Raw genomic sequence first — 15,172 nt, forward strand, 5'->3', positions numbered from 1 at the left:
GTTTGAAAACCAACTATCCTGCAAGTCTTTACTGGATAGTCATTCTCAAAAGACAAGGGATGCGTTCCAGATGGTTTCAGTTCACGACGTATTTGAAGCAAAGATTCTGGAAGAAAGAAAATTGGGAGGAAATAGGCAAGCACGAGAGGATTTGAAATCCATCAAGATATGAATCGCCAAACATCCACTTCTCTTGCCACAAAGGTGCCGTAACTTTCATACCTTTTAGTGATTATTACCGGTTCAGCAGACATGACTAAAAGGCAATTCCTAACACACAAAGTGTAGTAGTTTAAAAGGAAAACCCAAAGAACGTGAAGAGAATCAATAGACACATGCAATTATGCATCTTTAAGATCTGAACGTGATACACTTACATGGCCCCTGTTGAACTTCACGGGACCAACAGTGAGGTTAGCTGAGGCCTTCAAATCTTGCTAAAAGACATCTCAACAAGATGATCCCATACGGCTCGATATTTCTTCCTTCTCTTTCTCACCTGAATTTAGAGGATGCAGAGTCTAAATTCCTTATGTTATTTCTAACGAGAACAGCATTCAAGATGTTTGAAAGTTCAATATTAGAGACAGCCTGAGTTTCAAAGGAAATGTTGTTAAAAGTTTGTGACATACCAATGTACAAAAATGCGAATATGCCTCTGCATTTTCTTCTCATCCCTGTACTAAGCCAGAATAAGATGCTTCAATTTGATGGTAGCAACACTATGACTCCAAAAATACGCATCAGACTTAAAAATAATGCCTAAATCCAATATACACTATGTTATGTAGTCGATTATTCCTTCAACTAGATTTCCTTTTCTTCTCTGCTCTTCTCCCCATAAAAAACTGAAAAAGCATTGTGCGAAGAGGTGATCTGTCGCTGATATAAAGACAAGCAGCTAAAGGAGAACTTGTGTAAGATGAGTTCAAGTTACTGTTTTTTGCATTTGTTGTAGTATTATACTGAAAAAGAGGGATTTAAAATAATTTTGAATTGATTTTGCACAAATCTCTTCTACATAAAAGGGATAATAGTTCTTGATGACAACTGTATATTTTACAGAAACTTCTATTAAGAAGCTGCACATGAAAAAAGTTTTGTATTTGAGGTCTAACTGCGACAATATAACATGTATCTGAAATTCAAGAGGAATTCTGTTGCCAAATCTGACTGAAGTTTTGGATTAAGAAAAAAATCTCCATATCAACTGACCTATTTCTGGAATTTAATTGTATTTTTTTACAGCATATTTCCATAAGTAACCATCAATACAGGATAGCTCATCTGTAATTGAAGCACAGCTGAAAATATTTTGATTTTCAGCTTGCTTCAAATTTTGCACAGTTACAATGGAAATAGATTAATTCTTACCTGCCGTGGCTGTTCCGTCACTCGCTGCGGATCGGATCTCACTTTGTTACTCGGATGGTTGGTGACTTTGGTGACGGGTTGTTTGAAAATTGATGCAGTTTGTCTGATGGGCAAAGTTGTATTCAAGTCTGGTTTTCCCTGTTTAAAAAAAAAAGGTGAATTAACAAAAGATATACATAAAATTCCTACAAATTAACGTTGGATAAACCATCCTCTACTGATGAGCAAAAGAAAGCTTTTTCTGGAGTAAAGATTTCCCTTAAATGCTGTACTTAACTAACCTTTGCAGCCACAAACTTTAAAGAAAAAAATGTACCAACTCGACCAGTTCCCCACATTCTCACCTTCTCTGGAAGAAGCATACTGCTTCAAAGTCCACCTTTTAGTAAATGATAAATGTCATTTGTGCAAGTGACTTACTTTCTGAAAATAGACAGCTTCATGAAAATACGCTTGTAGCGAATGGTTTATAGAGTCCTAAGTCTTAAAGGACAACAACTTCCTCCTTAACTCATCACAGATTTCCTAAGCAATTCCTCCATAATACAATTTTTAAATCAGTAAAGTAATTTATTCTGGAAAGAAATTAAAACTATATAAACTGTAGCAAAGTCTTTTGGCCAAGCTAGTTTTAATCAGGTTTGTTAACTGGTGGTTCCCAGGCAGACAGAACACTTCACCAGTAACATCTTGGCACATACAGAACCCTCAGACCCTCGGAGATGCTACAGAAAGGCATTCAGGCATTGGTACTAAGAACGCCAGATGAATCATTTGGGGTGGGGAATGGAAGTCTCCCCTAACCCCTAAGACTGATGAAGACAACAGCACATCAACCTACGCATCATTCAGCTTTTCTGAATCTATCAAAGACCTGCCTGCAAATTTGAAGTGCTGTGCCAGCAAAACAGTACCCTAAAGCTCTTTTTGTAACCTCATTTCCCAAAAGTCCTGAAGACATTCAGATTTCTCTGCTTCTGCATTTTGCCTTGTTTTCCCTGAAATAATACCCATTTTCCAGGGGTGTCACTGGCAAGACACGTGCTTAAATCCATATAAGAGAGACGCTGAAAATAAATATCCTATAAAACATACTTTCCCAATTAACATATACCAAAAAGCATGTTCATGTTGTGTGGCTGTCCTCAGCACTTCAAAATATCTCAGTCATATCTAATTTTTGACAAAGAAAAATGTTTTTTAAAAAATTACTGCTATTTGCTCAAAAGGAAGAAAAGTTACTGTGTGGTATTTCAGATCTTAGAAGGAAGTTTTATAATTGGCTTTGAGATCATTGGATAAAAATTGCACAGCGAACATTTTGATAGCGGACTCCATCCAAGGATCACGTTAAAATGATTTAAAGTGATTTCTACCAAGAAGAATCTCATAGCTCCGTGTCATCCCGGAGAGGCATTAAGTGCCTTGCCCATAGGAAGGTTTTCATGTTGAAAATTACTTTCTGCACACTTTCTGTGCAAAGATATTCGTTTGATTGCCGGTTTATAGGTGTTACACTGCACACATACAGAAAGAATGACTTCACACACTCCCCCTCATCAGCCATCCACCTTGCAAGGACAGAATTGTGCTAAAGTACTGGGCATTTTGATGATGGAAGAACCACCCCGTCAGGCTGACCTAGCAAAGCACTAAAAGAGGGACGCTTTTAAAATAACAAGTAAAAAATAAGAGGGATATTTTGAAAATACAAGAATTTAATGTGAGACAGGTGTAGTGAAAAGACTTGTTGGTTAATAAACCTGAGCATCTAGCCATATTTTAAAGTCATTTTTATACAGGTCATTACAGAATACCCATAGTGAGTAGCTAGCTTTCATCATCTGGATGTGTCTTTAGCTCAGAAACTAATGATTTTTTAAGAACCAGAGAGCACACGCTTGTTTAACAGTGTCTTTTATGAAGTCGTCTAGTCCAAATTGTATAATCTAAATACTGAGGATTTGAAGATTGAGATTTAATTCCCATTTCTAAATCCAAGAAATTGCTTTTTCCTCACAAAAATCTTTCCAGTAGAAAAATAAGAATAGAAAAATAAGGAATTCCTCCACATAATTTTAAGGAATGTAATCGATAGGAAAAAGCAACAGAGTAATGCTTCATATTTATCTGGGCATCTCAGTGTTACCTAAACGAAGGGATGGTTGCAGTACTTCAGGCCTGAATTTTTTTTTATCCAGATGGCAAAGAAGGTGATTTATCAAGAGTACCACGTACATTCCTAGCTATTCAACATTATGACTCAATTCACACACTCATTTTTAAGTTCGCCCTGTAGCATGTGGGGAATCTTTGCTTAATACCGACTCACTCAGTCTCTCAGGAAAGCCAAAACAATTTTCCAGAGCAGCAAAAGTATGCTAGAACACAGAAATGAATTCTGAAAGAGTTCTAGAAACATATTATTTTCAGTGGAAGTCTTTCTGTCTCTATTCCTACCACTCCTTTAGAAACACCTTGTGATTTTATAGGTCCCCTTTCTTCATTTCCAGGTAGCGCAGTTAACTCATTTAAATATAACAACGCTAAAATCGCGAATTCCCATGGAAGTTTTCCTCAGAAATGCAGGAATCTATCGCTTCTCATTTATAAACTCACAGCTAGAAGCCAGTCCCCACGTCTTGTAATATTACTGCTAAAAACCGTAATAATACGTCCCTCCTATCAAATACGGGGCCTACGGTGAACCCTCTGACAGGATCTCTAACTGATGTCTAATGAAGTGTAATGTTAGACTTTTTCCCGTGTATTTTTTTAATATTTAAAGCAGCTCTGATGAGCACAGAATCGCCAACCAGAGCTAGACCAGAACCGTGACAGACTTTACTTATCCTACCAGCTTCGCTTTCCCTGATCTTGTGACATCAAGTTCAAAGCCGTACGTGAACCTCTGAAGTCCATGCCTCCGGGACGTTCTCTGCAGTAGCTTCAGTATTAGTGGTAAAACAGCTATGAAAATTTACAGAAGCAATAATACGACAGAGCCATCCACAACGTGGGGGATAAATCTGGTTTAGCTAACGCTTCCGGAGCAAAGGCCTTAGTTTCAAGCTCCTGAAAAAAAAAGATACAGGTTCCTTTTGTCCTGTAATATGACTCACAGAGAAATTTTAAAATATACCCATTAAACTAAGCTTAAGAAAAAAAAAAAAGGAAATTCCTTCAGGCAGTGTGAGAACTTAAAAAACTCAGCTACATTAATGATCTAACCCTTAGAATTAAAGCAAAACCCTGATGAGTAATGAAGTACACAGGAAATGCCATTTTAAGGACTAGATGTCCAATATACTTTTTAATCGAAGCAACACACTAGAAAATGGTCATTAGGATAAACTGTTTAAACTAAGAACAGATCAAGTCCCAAGCACTGTAATTACACTCGTTACTGTCTCACTTTGTTTCCTTTCTCATCACAGTCACATCTGGGCTCGCTGATCTCCTAGCAAAACAGTCACTGTGAGTGTTGAACAACAAATAAACTCCTTAGGACAGAAACTTGCTAAGCCCATCTATCTCCAGCACCTGCAGATCCTCTGAGTTACAGGGAAAAGCCATCCTAAGTTAACAGGAAACGACGGATGTTCAGAGAAACTCTTTTTCACAACAAACCATAAACTCGCCATACACAAAATTCGTCCCTGACATGGGAAGAGCTTCCAATCCGTCTTGAGGAAGGAAGCAGCAGCAAACATCCCTTGATGTACAGTCAGCACCTGTCCCGAAGCACAGGGAACTCTGAGCCTTCCGGCCAAAAGACTTGATTTACACTTTTCAAGTGGTCAGGCACAGGTTCACCACCTGAAGTTCACCACATTGAGCTTTGAGCACACCTACAAAACTTCAGCATCCAGAAACACAAACCTGTGGGAGTTGCATCGCTTGATCACTAGCACAAAAACCTTTTCCTGCCCTAGGAACGATAGCAATATATCAAACAGCAGAAATATCGGTGTCCCCTGCTCATTTTTATTCATTAGGAGCACCTTATTTATTCTCCAGTAACAGTTTCCAAAAGAATTTCAGGTCTTCAAAAAGATACCAGACTATTTCCAGAAGCATCAATATGCCCCCATCATGAAAACATTTTAAAACCTCAGTAATGCACTTCCTAGCCTTTCCTATCCTATAATCTAAGAAGTCATCTATAATCAGACAGCATGTTAAATAGTAGCCTCTATTATGGTTCCCCTTCAAAATAAAAAAATAAGCACATTTTTTTCTTATAAACACAGCAGGAGTTGGACTCGATGATCCTTATGGGTCCCTTCCAACTCGGGATGTTCTATGATTCTATTCTGTATCTATTGTATTCCTTATTTCATTGTCTCTTCAAAAACACTCTAAATAAATAACTTAATCTGCAACTGAAAGGTAAAAAATGGTTACACTGAAAACAGCGGGAAGGTTATTTTAGGCTGAAGCAAAACTCCTGTAGTCCTACAGTAGCTCAACCTATCAAATATATGCCTTTATTTTCAGTACAGAAAGGCCGATAAGAATGCATACTACTAAGATTAGAGAGTACAATTTTGCTAGCAGAGTGTGTGTGTCATTTACACTGTTGCACATGAATGTCAAAACTGGAAAGCATTTATTAGCATGTATTACCCTCAGTTCCAATTTGAACCAGGAGAGGTTCACGTGTCAGTTCTGACATTGAGCTCTAGGCTGCTAACGATGAGAATCTCCAAAGCTAGAGGTATGGCAAGACAGCCTTTCCATCCACCAGATGCATAAATCTAACCGTCTAGACACGTCGCAGAAGGAAGGCTAAAGTATATTTTGGATATTCGGTCTCGTAACAGAAGGGGAGCCAAAGAGTTTAGAAACGTTCGTGGTGAGTTGTTTGTACAAAAACAAACAACCCATAAAATATGAGCAAGTTTATACCCAAACATGCCTACGCAAGGCTCTCGTTTATGGTCCCTCTAGCAGCACAGCTGCAAGGCGGACTACAAGACGACCACAACCAATGTTTTTCACAATGTCTGGTGGAAGGAAGAAAGCAGAAACTTCAGGATTAAGCTGAGGTCCCATTTTTAACTATCGCAGAGACTGCAGAAATTCTTGAAAGCTCATGAGCCACACATTCATTCACTTTCAAATAATAAGTCTTATTTACCTAAAAAAAAGAAAGCGTTAATTATAGATTCTAATCTGACAGTTAAGAGTTACTGCAAACGGCATACAAGCAATCTAAATCATAGCAATACAAAATTAGCACAGTCTCGTCTAGATTTTGTATACCAAATTTTGTAATTTCTGCTCATGCAAACTGCCCACCCAAAACGTTCCCTTGGAGTAGCCTCAATAGTTGTATTATTTGAAAGCCTCACGTCTGTGGGAAGAAAATGAAAGAATCTGAAGGCATGATTTAAATAAAAAGCAATCGGCATGAAATGTTTGGATCACAAATTACAAGCGGCAGATGACCAAAAACAACAGTGCACAAGACACAGCTATAGCTTGTTAGGCATTTTCATACACTACTGTAAATTACGAAATCTCAAAGAATAAAGCTCTTCCAAAAGAAAAACGTTGCAGGTTGTTACAGAAATCCTTCTGAACTTTTGAGAACTGTTGTACAAGGTATCGATATTTTCTTCAGGAATATACTATCTGAGAGTCTGATAAATTTACTTGTCCTGTCCTTATACGCTATATCCATTATTTTAATCCTCTACGCTTCAGACTTTCATTTTTAATCTACCTTACATATTCCCTTCGGCATTCAAAAGGGGATGTTTGTTCAAAGAGAACTAAGACAATCAGAGAACAATCCGATCAATTGACAAAGGCCCAATCAAGCAGAAAAATATCTGGCCTTGCGTGGCTCCAAACGGACATTCGGATTTGTACAGACAAATAAGCTGCCTCAGAAAACAAGCTTCCTGGCACGTACTCAAAATGTGAACTATTTCATCTCAGAACAGGAAGATGAACATAGGAATTAGGAATTTTGAAGTCTTCCACAGAAGAAACTGACGTCAACAGTCCTAACTTTTACCATTGAGAATATTACTCAGGCAGATGACTAGAACTATAGCTCTTTATAGCCTTTAGCCAACCTCTGAGTTACTCAGACCTTTGTTTCATACTTAACATCACCTTGGTATTTCCTTGGTAGTAGCAGAGCATTCCCTCTATTTAAAAATTTTCCATCTCTACCACTACTAAAAATTAAAACATACACGTACAACTTAGAAGCAGGCTGCTTTAAGCAGAAAAGAAATTGCTAAATGAACTACAGGAAAGGAAATTCTTAGGATATCCTTAAACACAGTATTTGCTAACAAACCTTATTTTGATTGAGAGAATCATTCCTTAGTCTCTGTTTGTTCTTCTGCAATTTACTGGGCATCATCTTTCCCGTTCTGAAGTCAAAACTGCTGAGATCAACAGTGTTTCCCAGGTATCTTGCCAACTGAGGCTTGCTTCTGAACTTCTTACCACTTGGACTAAAAAGAAGAAAACACTTTAGTATGTTTTGTTGTACAAGAGGATACAACCTTGACTTCTTACAACAGGTTTTACGCCTTGTTAAAGATTCAAAATGTTTCCATTATCTTTATTCCATGTGGCACGTTCATTGATGTGTGGATTAGCGATGGCACACCTGCCCGATCCCTGCACATATCCAATCCCATCCTTGGCACACGTTTCAATTTACGTGTCAGGCTAAACCAGACTCAGCGTAAGCAGTAGAAACGGCATGTCAGGCTGCGTCCAAGGGCAGGAACTTCTCTGCACAAAAGGTAAAGATCATGTGCAAGGTCTAAATTGATTGCTAAGGTCAGCCTAGACTGAACAGCAACCCTTCTGAGCTATTAAACAGCAGGGGATTAAAGACACAGGCAGAACTGAGACTGGAGGTGACATCTCTTGGCTATTCAGTCACTTACACTGGTGAGCAAAGCCAGCGAAGCACCTGAGCAACAAGCAAGCAAGCAGCAAGCAGGATGGTGCGGAATATGAAGCAGGTCCAAAGTTGCAGTTGTACGTATGGTACATCCCATCATCATAAATTAAACCACTCGTACAGAAGTTATTTAAATCGTACTCGTTTGAAATTACGCCCTTGCTACTACCCCAAATTCCCAGATAAAGTTCTGAGTAAGTGAGACGTTCTCAAGTGTTCCTACGAAGTGCTATTTCTACCCCTCTTTACATTACAGAATTTTCTCTCCCCGCAGCTCGAGCACCCAGGACGGTGATGCACACGCACTGAATTACACATTTCATCTCGGATACGTTTCACCTCTGCAGATTTTCACCGACCTCAGTGAGGCTTCCCGTGGACGGACTCGTCAGCGGGTCATCGCTGATACAGTTTGACAAAAAGCCACAGGGTTTGCATCACCTTAAGGGACAACGGCGCTGCCCCCAGACTCAAAAGGTGGCAGAAAAACTGCTGCGTGAAACTCAAACCGCACCCCTGGTTGGAGGTAGCTTCTTAGTACGTGGTTGTGAAAACAGCCGCATACCTATCGCACAAAGTCAACAGCCATTTGATGGTCTAATGCAAATCTCCCTGCAGAGAAATGACCTACGTGTCAAAAAGCTTCCACACCAGTGACATGCAAGAGGTTAACTGAGCTCAGAGCGTTTTCCACAACACTTTGTGCAGAAAACTACTGAAGATTTTTGTCTTCACTTTTCCTCCGAAGCGTTGTGTTTTTTTTCCAGCTCAAAAAACCCCTCGAGGCAAGAACTTCCACACAAAAGAACACGTACTGAATTCTGGGAAAAACAGCTAATTAAGCCAAACGTTTAAAAAAATATATTTAAATGAATCCAGAAATATGGAAAGATATAATTAACAAGAGGTAAAGGGTGGGAGAAAAAGACTTGAAACAGATCGCAATCTGAAAGCTAACCTCCTCAAGGATGGGTGTGGGAGGGAAAAAAACCAACACACACACACACGCTCCCCACAAAACTCTTTTCTGCTTCTTGCAAGCCAAGAACTGAAGCTGTCCTAGGAGCCAAACTAAACCCAACGCGCTTGAGTTGTATTTTAGATGGTGAAGATGAACGCCCTAGCTTGCTGAGAGCAGGAGAAATCCTACACTGCAGGTCAGACAAGGCGCAAGTCCCTCGTGGGGCAACTAAGTTCCCTGTTAAAATAATCTGATCTATTGCCTTTCAGTCTTCTTCAGAAACCTGCGAGAGAAGTCCAAGATAAAACCTTGTCTAGAAGCACCAGCTGCCTAGCCAAATGTCCCTGCTTGCTCCGACTTCACTGAATAAAGCCTCCTGGTAAGAGCTGCCGCCCCATCCTCCATGAAATCCTGAATGAAAAAGGGGAAACAACGACTATAAGCAAATCCTGAAGTTTATGATTAAGTTCTCTGTTCCAAAACGTGGGTTTTTTTTTGAATTAAAACCCTTACACACTGTCATTTTAACCCACACCTAAGTCACTACTGAAAAGATGGAGAAACTGGAAATCCTAACACCTTCTTCCATTATATCCTAATTTTTGTACCAAGGAAGAATCGTTTTATCTGTCGTTATTCCCACATCACCACCTTCTTTGCTCGGTGATAAGCTAACAGACTGTCACGAAGATAGCACTGTTTCTACTAGCTTTCTTCTTCAGTTTCCTTGGAGAGAAAAGCTTCACGTACACCTCGAAGGAACCCAAAATTCCAGCAGCAGGCAGCCATCAGCCTAACTCCACTACAAATTCTTCCCGGAGAACTCTGAAAACAGATTTCCCAAGTGACAGCAGAATTTATAAACACATGCAACATTCTTAAATTCTATTTTTTAGACATTAAACATTGTGGGGGGCTTTTCTGTTTGTTTTGTTCAGTAATGCAAGAGCAAACCAGAGCATACGCTCCAATATTCTGTATCAGCATCAGCATGGATCATTGGCAGGGCTGCTGTTAAAAGCTATTTCGATCCACAGCACAAATTCCACCACTTTACACTGAAACTATTAGCAGGGAGAAACCGCAGTACGCTAACAAAATACCTCATTTCACCTTTAATTAAGCGTTAAGAAAGAAACGCACACTTGGGCTGAGATTAAAAGCTAAAAGTAAAAAAAAAATACAAATTAAAAAATAAGCCGAAACAAAGAGACTTCGGAAGAAGTCTTCTTGCAAAATGGCAAGAAATATTAAAAAAAATATATATATATTTTTTAAACTGAAAGTGTCAAACCACTGAAGTAATGCCTTCATTCCCGAATCGCTCCCAGATTACCTCTACCCTGCTCCTGCTGCCAAGTTGCCTCACTTCTCTTACCTGCGAAGAAAGCTCCGTTAGGCAGACGTCAAACAGAAGGCCTATTTGCGGCAGCTTTATCTGAACATCTATTAAGTAATTGCTACGCACTAACGATAACGAGCGGGGTTACAGAATCTATTTGGGCTAAAACAGCTGCATACGAGCCTGCTACTCACTCATCTCGGTTGGAACTACGAAACGGTATTTTCTTTTGAAAATAAAAGTTCTAACTTCGTTTTCAGTAGAAAAGAAAGGTGGAAGGATGGACGTTAAGCTTTCTGCTCCCAGAGGGGACCCTCTGGATGATGATGATGCTCTGGAGACACCTCGGAAGTCAGGCTGAAAGGGATGCTGAAGGAAGCTGAAGGAAGTGCAGACTTCAAAGTCACCCTTGCTCAGAAGATTTTTAAAACGCGTTGGTCTGAGTTCACATAGCCGGGAATTTAAACCGCTAGAAGAGTCAAAAAATGGATCACTACATTATTTTAAGGAAAAATTACCCAGATGTGGAGGAAATCGGTACAGTCTGCCCTCATCCAAGTGTCCTGAACATTAATTTTATGCTTCTTTCATGCTTCTTTCAGCACCTTTCAGGGTGCTGTGACATAGGGGAGCCTCTGGTCTGACCAAACTGCTGCATAACCCAACGCTCAGACAGTTTAGAGTCGCAAGATACATGTGGAATTACACATATCTCCAAATACACCTTCAACAACGGATGGTTTTAGGACTGTTATTCTTGTAAGCATTAACAAAAAAAGTTACAAATACGTAGCCTTACGTATTAACTTCCCAGAGCTTTTTTAATAACTTGTCGACCTCAATTCGAAGTTTCTCAGCTTTTTTTCCCAAATAGAAAAATTATTTTATATATTACTTCCAAATAGAAAAGTTATTCCAAATTATATTTAGTGTACCTGAGAGACTTGGGCCTATCATATCTGAAAAGCGTACCAGCATCTGCTCCTCATCCTTTCGAAGTAAACATTTTGGGATGTTTTTCAGCATCATCGGTTAACGACTAAAAGCACATCTCTAAAGAGGTGATGTGGAAGATCTACGAACTACTCCTTCGGTGACGTTATCAGGACTCAGATCGCTCTCTCTGAGATTAAATGAAGCACGCTACACCTCACCTACAGCTACGCGCTTGTGCAAATTTACATGCTAGACAAATTGAAGTTCTTAGCGGGCTGAAGGCGATTAACTTCAACAATGAGCTTGCAAGGAACTTTATTAGAAAAAGGCACTTTACAGATGTTTCCTGTGAAGCAGCAGAACAAGTTAATTCGCATACAAGGAAGTTACCTTGGATTTTATTGTACAGCAAAGCCTACTTGACGCTACTCTCCCCGGCCACCCCCACAGTTCAAAACGCACAGCAAGTTTACAGGCAAGATAGTAGTGCTGCATATTAAAACAATAACCTTAAACTTGGCAGACAGTTCTGTTTTCAGTCGCTTTCAAAAAAAAAAAGAGTGCTGGCAGACTTCCTCATTTTTTTGAGCTTTTACACGCCAGCCCTCCCCATCCAACAGATTTTAGAGGAAAATTTCAACCGGAGCAAGCTCGATGCTCCAACAGCAGATGGTAACAGGGAAAACACGTCGTCATCTTAGGGTTTAAGAGTCTCATTTTTTTAGAGCTACCCCAAATAGCCATAAACTAAAGGGCTCCTGCTTTTCAGGATCCACTCTGACATCCTGCAGTCCGACCTGGAGGAGCACGGAGCGGCCAGACACCAAAGAAGAAGAACAAAAACGCCAAAACGCTTTTCAGATTCAGATTAATGATGTTTTAATTTGGCTACCTAACAGAGGTAAAGCAAAGCGCAGCATTTCTCCCAGTCACTCCTTGCGGGATGGGAATGAAGCCCAGGAAAGGAAGGAGACTGGGAGTATATCCGAGCGTTTCACGGTGTAATAGTAAATAAGACCACAGAAATCCCTCAGTAAAATCAGTCGTTTGATCTTACGTTCAAGGGAACCTAATATTGGACAGCTGCTCGTTAGAGCCTCCTAGGTAGCTGACCTCTAAAGGGAACGTGAAAGATTTGTCCCACCAGCGTATAAAAACTGCTCTGCGATCCTTGGAAGATACCTCGCCTCGAGGATTTGAGTGCAAATGCTCAAACACGCACTCCTAGACGTTCAAAGATTGGGTAAAGAAGTCACTGTATGAACGGTGAAGTAAAACACATTCTCATGCCTTCAGGGAGTTCAGAACTTGGGATCTAATCTTCCTTGCAAGAAAACACTTTTTTTTTTTAAACACACTCGTCCTTACAGTTTACATTGCCACACGAAATCACCAACAGCAATTGATGGCGACGAGCTTTAAAAGATTATTTTCTAGATGGCTGTTCAATTTTCTATTCCTGAAAACATTTTGGCTTCGTTTTTCAGACTCCCTTCCTACGTTTCCTGAACAACTTGACCGGCTGCTTTGCCGAGGCCTGACTCATCGTGCCCTCATAAAATGAAGTCAGTTACCACGACGGCTTGGTAATAACCATCGGTATTGTTCCGTCCGGGGACGGATTCACCCCACTGAGAAAATAAACTTGTTTTACATACTAAGACCCTCTTAGGCAGCGCGGTTCGAGCAGCTACACCAAATTTAAGTAGGGGAGATTGTCACCGTAATATTTCACGCTAAAACCTGCAGATGATCAGAGAAAACAAGAAGACCGAAGGCTGAGCTAACGTGTTTGCTACCACCATTGGCTTCGTTTTGATTACAAGCAAAGATGCAGAGTTTCCAAAGAGGTCAGAAGAACAAGAAGGCAACTGAGAGCTCTCCTCGATGAAGCCCATCCCATGACGGGGATGCTCTGCAGAGAGAAGACGACACAGGAAAAGCACTGAGAGATCAATAAACTGCTAACGCCAGCAACTTTTTTCTTGCACAGAAGGCAAAGCACGGTCTCAAGATTTAGACCTCACTCTTAGGACTTGTTCTACGTCCTAACTACCTCTGGAAGCAGCAAAATAAACAGTAAACCTACACATAACGTAAGCGTAATTCAGCAGCCAAGAGCATCACTCAGGAAGTTACGTCTTGCTCGCTTTTAAAGATAAAGGTCTGCCCTCAAAAAACCAGCACCGAATTAAACTAATCCCGCTGTCACTGGAAACTCTCCGGCGTTTATCTTCCTGTCAAACCACAAGACAAACTTCAAAGGGATGTCTGTTTGCCCCACGGGTACACCTAGGCTGGAAAAGCTTTTGTAGTTAAGCGTAAGAGCCTGTTAGAACCCACTGAAAGCCGTGTCAAACTACTCAGCTTTTTTAATCTCAACTAGGGAAAAAAAAAAAGAGTAGCTCTTGCTTGCTTTTTTCCCACGAAGAACAAATGCACCAAACCAGAATACTAACGCGCTGTGAAAGAAGTCGTTCCGTGCCAAGTTTAAGAACCCTTTTTCGACAGGTAAATGCCCGAGGGGGTTACACACGCTACGGAGGAGACTTCGCCGGCAGAAAGAAGGGGTCGTTAAAGCAGAAGCTGAGACACCCTGTTCAAAATTCCCACTTTGGCAGGACTCGGGAAGCAGCTCCGAGTATTCGACAGGACAGCAGCACCCCCTACCTCACGGTACGCTGAATAAATAATTCAAAAAAAAATCGTGGTGCCAATTTCAATTCAGCATTGGGACCTGGAGAACGAAGGAGAGGCAGGTACAAAAATGTTATTTGTGGATGGAGTTTCTTGGCTAATTTCGATTGCAAGAAGATAACAACGGTTACGACAAATTGGCAGCGCGGCTCACACAAGCACGGAGGCTTGATTTAAAAAAAAAAAAAATCTGATGTGGAGCCTTCAAGGCAATATCCTGTCTGCAGGCAAAGCGAGAACACGCAGATTATCGCGCCGCAGATACGGGCAGGATGTCATAAATGACACGGAGAGGCGAGCTGCTCGGAGAGGGGACTCACTCTTCCTGAGGATGAAGAAGAAAAGCTACCTTCCAGCTCGCCTCTGCTGCTGCTGGGTCACTTTATCACAAAAAAAAGACGGTCAGTAAGGGAACTCCTACCTTCTTCCAGCTAGATGGAAGCCTAACGGGAGCGTTTATTCTGAGAACACCGCGCCGCTTGCATGTGCCCTACATTCAGCACCGCGATTTTTCATGCGGCGTCGCCTAGATCAAATAAGTTTGTAGCGCTAAATATAGAAGCTCCCCATTACGCTCAGCTCCAGCAGAATTCGGTTTTCCTGCCTCGCCCTTAGCGAGGATTCCCCGAGCCATCCTAGGCCTCCGGCGTCACCCCTGCAAGCCTCCTGGGAAGAAACCCACAGAAATTTACCCGGCACACACAGAAATTTGCCCAGCACGCACAGAAATCTACCTGGCTGGACTGCCCGCGTACAATTAAGCAACTGGACCCTCGATCAAATCACCCTGGCGATGCCACGCTCCGAACGCAACGTGTATTTTCACCGCTTCCTGCGACTGCCAAAAAAGTGTAATATTAAACTTCGAGCGGCCGTGCCAAATCCTGGCTGCGCAGGCTTTTAGGGAATATTAGTCCCTCTG

The 15,172-nt window shown here is 40.9% G+C and overlaps 1 protein-coding gene across 1 annotated transcript in view; it reads right to left on the minus strand.

Moving 5' to 3' along the window:
- The window catches only part of MBD2 (methyl-CpG binding domain protein 2), a 32,769-nt gene that overhangs the window by 14,615 nt on the left and 2,982 nt on the right, over window positions 1-15,172 (minus strand). The window contains exons 2-3 of the mRNA XM_080572447.1: window positions 7,694-7,853; window positions 1,375-1,512 (exon numbers count right to left, since the gene is read on the minus strand). Of these exons, the coding sequence (XP_080428573.1) occupies window positions 1,375-1,512; window positions 7,694-7,853 (298 nt within the window). The remainder of the gene's footprint in view (window positions 1-1,374; window positions 1,513-7,693; window positions 7,854-15,172) is intronic.

Source organism: Anser brachyrhynchus (assembly GCF_964034855.1).
Source record: "Anser brachyrhynchus genome assembly, chromosome: W".
In the NCBI taxonomy this organism is placed as follows: Eukaryota; Metazoa; Chordata; class Aves; order Anseriformes; family Anatidae; genus Anser; species Anser brachyrhynchus.